The sequence below is a fragment of the Quercus robur genome, chromosome 12 (genome assembly GCF_932294415.1).
Source record: "Quercus robur chromosome 12, dhQueRobu3.1, whole genome shotgun sequence".
Classification (NCBI taxonomy): Eukaryota; Viridiplantae; Streptophyta; class Magnoliopsida; order Fagales; family Fagaceae; genus Quercus; species Quercus robur.
Window position 1 is genome coordinate 9,343,457 of NC_065545.1, and position 8,138 is coordinate 9,351,594.

The 8,138-nt window shown below is 37.6% G+C and overlaps 1 protein-coding gene across 1 annotated transcript; it reads right to left on the reverse strand.

Annotated features, from left to right (window-relative positions):
• Nucleotides 1–3,966: 3,966 nt before the first annotated feature.
• On the reverse strand, nucleotides 3,967–7,705 carry LOC126710315 (uncharacterized). The gene is made up of 8 exons (XM_050410719.1): nucleotides 7,237–7,705; nucleotides 6,164–6,197; nucleotides 5,708–5,944; nucleotides 5,226–5,315; nucleotides 4,994–5,059; nucleotides 4,607–4,698; nucleotides 4,443–4,490; nucleotides 3,967–4,362 (listed from the first exon to the last, which is right to left on the reverse strand). Exons 1-8 carry the CDS (start codon nucleotides 7,572–7,574, stop codon nucleotides 4,245–4,247), a joined length of 1,023 nt encoding a protein of 340 aa, XP_050266676.1. The 5' UTR covers nucleotides 7,575–7,705; the 3' UTR covers nucleotides 3,967–4,244.
• Between the last annotated feature and the right edge of the window lie 433 nt (nucleotides 7,706–8,138).

The following is an 8,138-nucleotide window of genomic DNA, read 5'->3' on the forward strand; positions in this document are numbered from 1 at the left end:
TTCCCTCTCTACAAATGCCCCCTTGAGACTTGTTCATGCACACAGTTTCGGAGTGTGGTGTGTGAATGAGTTTAGTCGATCAAGAGCTTTGGATCGACTGCGAGTGATTGGGCCAACTAGAAATTTAGTCACTTACAGTTTGCATCATACTTTTATTACTCTTATCCCCAAAGTTAAAAGTCCAGAATATGTTCATGAATTCCGCCCTATAGCTTTATGTAATATTTTTTATAAACTTGTTTCTAAAGTTTTAGCAAACAGATTAAAAAGAGTGTTACCTCTGATTATTTCGGAATCACAAAGTGCATTCCAATCCAATAAAGCTATTTCAGATAACATCTTGGTTGCTTTTGAGAGTTTGCATCACATGAAGATGAAGAAAACTGGAAAGGTAGGGCATATGACTTTGAAGTTGGACATGAGTAAAGCTTATGACAAATTAGAATGGGTCTTCCTCCAACGTATTATGGAAAAAATGGGCTTTCATGCGACATGGATTGGTTGGATCATGGAATGTATCAGTTCCATGACTTACTCCATATTGGTGAATGGGGAGTCTAAAGGTCACATCACTTCGACTAGAGGTATTCGTCAGGGGGACCCCCTCTCCCCTTACCTTTTTCTCTTATGTTCATAAGGTTTAAGTGGTTTGACTCAAAATGTAGTTGATAATAGGCATGTGAAGGGCTTTTCTCTTTGTAGGAATGGACCAAAAATATCTCATTTATTTTTTGCAGATGATAGCCTTCTCTTTTGTCAAGCTAGGGTGGATGAGCTTGAAAAAATACAAAATATTTTGTGCAAATATGAGAAGGCATCGGGGCAAAAAATTAATAATGACAAGACGATCCTTTTCTTTAGTTCAAATGTGGCAAATTCTTTCAAGGGGCATGTAAAAAATTTGTTGGGTGTGCCGGAGATAAAAGAATATGAGAAGTATTTGGGTTTGCCAGCAGTGGTAGGAAGAAATAAAAGGGCTAGTTTGAATTACATTAAAGATAGAGTGTGGGCTAGGTTGCAAGGTTGGAAGGAAAAATTACTCTCCCAAACCGGCAAGGAGGTCCTATTGAAGGTTGTAGTGCAAGCCATTGCTACCTTTGTGATGAGTTGTTTTAGGCTTCCAGTGGGTTTATGTCATGATATTGTGATATTGATCCAAAAATTTTGGTGGGGGCAGCAAGGTGATAGGAGAAAGATTCATTGGAAGAAGTGGGAAGTTTTGTGCTAACCCAAAGTGGAAGGGGGTATGGGTTTTAAGGATTTATGCAAATTCAATGAAGCAATGTTGGCAAAACAAGTGTGGAGACTGATTCAGGACACAAGTTCTCTATTTTATAGAGTTTTCAAGGCAAAATATTTCCCAAATTGTTCCATTTTTGAAGCAAATTCCTTATCTGGATCGTTTGCCTGGAAAAGTATCCTAAAATCCAGGAATTTGATTGCTTGAGGCTCTAGATGGAGGATTGGGGATGGGAAGACTATTCGTATTTTTGAGGATGCTTGGTTGCTGAATTCAGAGGGAGGTAGAATTGTTACTCCACCAACTCTCTTATCTAGGGAAGCCTCAATGGACTGCCTCATTGATCCCCATTCAGGTTGGTGGAATACTCACCTGATCGACTTGTGTTTCTACCCACCTGAAGCAAAACTTATTAAATCACTGCCACTATGCTCTACCTTTCAACATGTTACACTGATATGGCCGAAGGAAAATTTAGGGAATTACTCAGTGAAAACGGGTTATAAGTTACTTTGTGATACACCTGATGTGGATTTGACAGATTCTGAGGACACTATGGCTCAACGGCAATTCTGGAAAAGTATTTGGAATTTGAGAGTTCTTGGAAAAATAAACCAATTCTCTTCCTACTTGAGAGAATTTGCTCAAGAAGACTATACTCACAGATTCTTTGTGTCATCTGTGTTCCAGGGAGTCCGAAAATGTATTACGTGCTATATGGGGCTGTGAAAAGGTTCAGCATGTGCGGCAGCAGAGTTTGGTTGGGTGGAAAGGTCTGCAACAGCACCGGGTTCCTTCCCAGAGCTGATATCTGGTATCGCTGTTTGCAGCCACAGCGTGGTCAATCTGGCACTATCTGAACAAGTCTCGCCTTCGGCAGAGCAGTTTGCCTTTGAATAGAATTGCGGGTATGCAAAGGATTACATCAGGGGCTTTAAAAATCTGCAGCAGTAGCAACAAATAGTATGCAGAAAAATCCAAACAAGGAAGTGGAGTCCTCCAGGCTCAGGTATGATGAAGACTAATTATGATGGAGCTATGTTTGGAGAATCTGATCAGGCAGGCCTTGGAGTGGTGATTCGCAATTCTGAAGGACGGGTTATGGTTGCCCTTTCGGAAAAAATCAAAAAACCACATTCAGCCCAATCTTTAGAACTGTTGGCAGCAAGAAGAGCAGTCACTTTCTGCATTGAAACGGGTTTTCAGAACTCCATCTTCGAAGGCAACTCTGAGTTGGTTATTAAATCGCTTCGGGGAAAGGGGTTGGTAAACTCACAAGATGGACACATAATTCAGGACATTTTGTCTTATGCAAACTCGCTTTAAAGTTTCTCTTTCTCTCATGTCAGTTGATAAGGAGATGCTGTAGTACATGCCTTAGCCTAGAAAGCTAGATTGTCTTTTCCTTTATTAGTCTGGATGGAGTTTGTTCCTCCAGACATTTCTTCTTTCATTGTATCTAATTTACCAGTCATTCAATAATAGAAAGTTCTTCCTTCTCAAAAAAAAAAAGAAAAAAAAAAGTGCATAAAAATAGATCAAAGTGGACCAAATGGAACAAAGGGACCTGATGGACAGATTAGGACCAAATGGACTGAATAGGAACTAGGTGGACTGAATAGGACCAAAGTGGACCAAAAAAGACCATAGGGGATTGATTAGGACCAAAGTGGACCGAATAAGAATGGACAGATTAGGACCAAAGTGGACAGAAAGGACCGAACAGGACCAAATTAGACCGAAATGGACCGAATAGAAGTAACGTGAACTGAATAGGACCGAAGTGGACAAAATAGACCGAATAGAACCAATGTGAACCGAATGGAACGAAAGCGGACAAAATGGACCACATAGAACCAAAGTGTACCGAATGGCCCGAATAGAACTGAAGTGGACCAAAGTGGAGAGAATAGGACCAAATAGAACCAAAGTGGGAAGAATGAACTGAATAAGACCAAAGTAAACAGAATAGAGTAAATAAGACCAGAGTAGATAGATGGACCGAATAGGACTACAGTGGACCAAATAGGACCAATGTGGACTGAAGTGGAAAAAATAGAACCAATGTGGACCGAATAATAACAAATTTGACTGAATAAGACCGAATGGACCAAATAGAACTTTAGTGGACAAAATGAACTAAATAGGACCGAATAGGACCAAATTGGGGGAGAGGGAGGGGGGATTTGAACCTTGAATGTTTTTAGAAACACCCAGAGATGCCAACCAATTGAGTTACAAGGCTCTTGGTCACATCAAGTTTAAAGATAGGCTAATTATTGTTTCACGTTCTTGGATATTTTTACATTAGATGACCACATTTTACACATAGTGTGAAAAAATATAGACATGATGTGAAAGAGTATGAACATTGTTGGATTTGAAGCAATCAAAGCCTATAAAGATATTATTGTATCATGTTTTCTGTGTTTGGAACTTGAAAGAGAATGTATGACGCTAGAAAAGGAAAGGTTTTTATACCATGTATCTAGATTGGAATGAACCAATATTGTTATACAAAATGTGTGTTGCTAACACAAGCCCCTCTCAAATCTTTCATCCAAAACCATGACTGGTTGGATTGAATTGGCTGTAGTAAGATACCTCATGTTTCTTGTTAACCTATGGACAATCAATCATGCTGAACAGATCTGGAACAGGAAGATCCACACTAATAGGACAGATCACATCTAGCACTTTTCTTTGCTTTGCCAATCAATTGGAAATTTTAGTTCAAAAATTCCACATTAATTTCTAAAGCAGGTCTGGTAAAGGCCAGTTCAAAGTACAAAGAGGAAAATCAAAAACAATATACCATAGGATATAGCTTCATTCTGGCAATAAAGCTTGGGCATTGGTTCAACTGTAATATGTCCAACAGTTACAGTATGAAGCACAATTTCTTGAGGGTTGGGTTTGACCATTCCCTCCTTTATATACACAAGCATAAATTCAAAATGAACACCATTTCTAATGTCACTCAATTTTGGAGAACAACAATAAGCTAACATGACCTAATAAAAGCATGGGGAAACAATCTGGGGAGAAATGAATTTTTTGCTTTTATGATCAGTGCATATGTCCCATAGCAGGGAATATGAACCACAGCCATGCAAAAGTACCTGTAAATTAAACACATTGATTAGATTCTTTCTAATTCAAGGTAAAAACAAGATGGATGAAAGTGGTGGAAACAATATACCATAAAGGAGCCCACGGTACATCTAACTCGAGGAAAGGATATGGCCACCTGGTAGAGACTCAAGTTAAGTTACAAGCTCTTGCATCAATATATCAGATTATATAGACCATATTTCCCTATATAACAATGCCAAAAAGAAGGGCAAAGTGATAAAATATGCTTACCATGAAAAACCACAGGCGTGAATGACCCACTGGAAAATAACATAGATACAACTCCAGAGCACAAAATATGCAAGCCGGAACCAAGGAAATGGCTGAAAAACAATATGGAATGTGGCATTAGGAAATCTGTGAAGACATTTTATAATAGAGGTAATGTTCAATTGCTGTTGCAAAAGTAGTCTGGGTTGGGAAATCCTAGCCTTTTGGTCTCACATTTCCAAGATGTAAGCTGATTTTATACTAGGTTACATATCTATATATGTTTACTTTTTCTCACAATTGAAAGATCATGTGATTGGTTTTGTGGTTACATAGAAAACATATATTAGGAATTCCCACAGGTCACTTAGATCAATAGGCTTCCCACTTGCTAGTTGTGATACTTACAAGGCTATTAAGTGAGGTATCCAGAAGAAGGAAAAAAGCATTCAGAGTATGCATGAAACCCATCAACTGCCAAACATAGAACAATAGGAAATCAGTGAGGATAATTTCAGTTGTTCACCCATCTACTTAGGGTGCTAGAGAGAATTAGAGGAAAAAAAATGCACATTAAAAGTTTTGAGAACATTTCTTCTATAAATGAGCAATAGAAAGGTTTCTAGAAGTGGACTCTCACCAGGTTGAGGCCAACATGTGCATCTGATAAAAATGGGACAATAACACACCAAAACACAATGTCTGTCAAGATAACAGCACCTCCACAAGTCTGTGAAAAATAATTCATTAGCTCCAACCAGAATTTAAAGTAGTATACTTGAAGATGATCCACTAATTGAAAGGTGTCAAAGCTTAAGCCATTCTGCTTCAAGGCATAAATGCATGATGCACACATGAGGTTTAGGCCATACTATGCCTTGTATATGACCAGAAATTGATTCATATAAACATGAAGTAATAAACTATGTCATGTGAGAATGTAACTACTTAAATGGGGAGTCAAAATGTTTTCACTCTAGCAATGGCATATTTGGGGATTAAATCTTAATTAGTCTAATAACATTTTGATTAACTAACTTAAGAATAAGAATTCAGAATTCTATGGCAATATGGTCTATAGTTTCCTAATAGGTTAGAAAGTTGAGATATGGATGGACAAACCTGATATGCAGTTTGCATTAGATATCCCCAAAATCCTGCTCTTTTCCGAATCTCCTCTTCAGTATAGTGGCTTTGCAACTTGATGGTACCCTTGGTCTCTCTTTCCCTGTAAGTAATAGAGTTTGTGGTTCTATTCTCTTCCAAATCCCTTCTCAGAAATTCAGCTCTTGCTCCATTGTCAGAACGAGGTTTTTGTGTGGATATCCAACATCCATATGCAGATACAATGGTCCCAAGCTACACACAGAAATTTATTGTATGTGTAAAGCAGGAGCTGCTTTGGAATGAGTATAGGTTTTATCAAAACAAAAAAGATAATAAATTTATATTGCTTCATGTTGCATCTATTTCTTTCACATATGCCAATCTATAATTACTTAGGGAACAAGTAAAAACTAATAAATACCCTTGCACTAAAGATTAGGGAAAATTATAAGGTTATGGTGCTTGACATACCGCAAAGTAGACCATAACTAATGCAAAAGTCCACCTACAGAACAATTAAAGAAAATTATAGCAGATTAGGCAGCTTTCACTGTAAATGAAATACAACTTGCATATATTCTAATACCTCCAATATCCATAAGAGAAAAAGTTAAGACAAACATTAAGTTTTGATTAACTCTTTAATAATCTAATGAGTGTATAATCTTCAACATTTTCTTGTTTTATTTTGTCAGCAGCAAAACGGAGGGTAAAACTCAAAAAATGAGGATGCAATCTCAGTGTGTAAATAGAAGGAAAAGTTTTAATGTAAGGAAACAATGTCATATAGATCTGAGCTAGGCAAAGGAAGAAAGCTCTAAAGTTTAAACAATCAGAGAAATATAGGGCAGCAGTTTCCCAAGAATCCCACTAATCATTAACTACAATGACTCTGTTTGTACTCTTTGGATAGTAGTTATGCTACTGTAGCTGTTGCAGTGATGATTAGAGTACAAATTTGCACTTACTATGAGAGCCAGAATCCAATACCTTCTTCATTGTCTGAATTTGACATTTCTGGGACTTAAAAGGCTTCAAAGTTATCCCATTGTTGGAAAGAAACTAATATTGAAACTATAGAACGAAATTAATAATGGAAGGACAGTGGGTTTGAGATTTAATAGGGAGGGCAGGTAATGTAAAGAGGGAAGAACATTGAAAATTTTAGGAGTGCTTGAAGTTGAATGATGAATTCATATTAAAAAAAAATAAAGGAAGAAAAATTCAAACTTCAAAGTTTTAAAAATAGCCACTCTAATATGACTGTCCATAATTCCTTAGGAACTTGAAAGGCAAGCAAAGTGTTGAAGACACATGTTTTGCCTAAGGTCACATTCTATTCTAAATTGGTATGGCGTGGAAGTTGTACTACCCTTATTAGTCAACACACATGAAATTTAGTGATTGCTATTAAAACTTCAAATAAGTAATGGTCGTATTGAAAAAACTAGAGAACCCCAATATAAAGTTATCAAATTATTCACCAAATAAGAACATAAATAAATTTTGCGTACTTCCAAGTATCAGCAAAAGGAAGAACTTACTCAGTGTAGTAAATAAAGATGGATGCATCCCAATCCACTATATCCCATGCTAAGAACCCAGCCATGGCCACAAATGACACGAAACGTGTGAGCAAGAGCCATCTGGGGTGCACCCCTCGCCAACAACTGGTCCATAGTTGAGAGGTGCTCACATGACCCCTAGGCAGTGCACTCACAAGCACATCACTGTCTGGTCTAGACACTAGAAGGCTCTCATATACGGTGTTATCATCAGTTCTTGAGCCTTCTTTCCTCCATAGCACCCACAAGGCACCAAAGAAGGCAATACCGACAATGCCAAAACAAACAAAATCATACCAATACACCTCTAGTGCCATGGTGACCAAAGTAGGCCCTTGAAAGTATCCGGTGCAATCTAGGCCTTCACATATGAAGACTGGGGGTTTCCAAAATCTGATATGAAGGCTTGAGATTGGATTACTCTAAAGCTTGTTTAGTTGGAGATGCTTTAGTTGATAGTTTGACATGGGAATGGTAGTTTTGACTGACAGGTTTAGAATGTTTAAATCACGCTTTATAAAGTTGTTATCAAAAGAAAAAGATGGTAAACGTTGACGTTTAGGACTATGGTCGGTGACAGTTTTATAAAGAAAAAAAAGAGTACATTCCAAATGTGATTAATCTTGTTTAGACTATTGCAACAATTGATTCGATTCTCTAAAAACTAGATTGGAATTGTGTGTTTGTTTGTTTTGAAAGATAAATTTGTCTTAATTATCCATAATCCCAATACAGGACATGCCTCAGTTTTAAGCATTCTACACTTTTTTTCACCAGGCAGGCGGCACCTTGCTCGTTTGGCAAGGCTTTGTCACTTGTCACTGAACAAGAAAAGGACAAGGATTCAAACACACACATGGTGTGTACTATGGATGTCATTA

What these genes read in the sequence shown, in the direction of transcription:
- LOC126710315 (XM_050410719.1), bottom strand. Translation starts at nt 7,574, where the DNA reads ATGGCACTAGAGGTGTATTGGTATGATTTTGTTTGTTTTGGCATTGTC. An exon ending in ATACCTCACTTAATAGCCTT is followed by an intron (nt 4,699 to 4,993) that starts GTAAGTATCACA and finishes ATTGTTTTTCAG; the next exon opens with CCATTTCCTTGGTTCCGGCT. An exon ending in GTACCGTGGGCTCCTTTATG is followed by an intron (nt 4,363 to 4,442) that starts GTATATTGTTTC and finishes TTTAATTTACAG; the next exon opens with GTACTTTTGCATGGCTGTGG.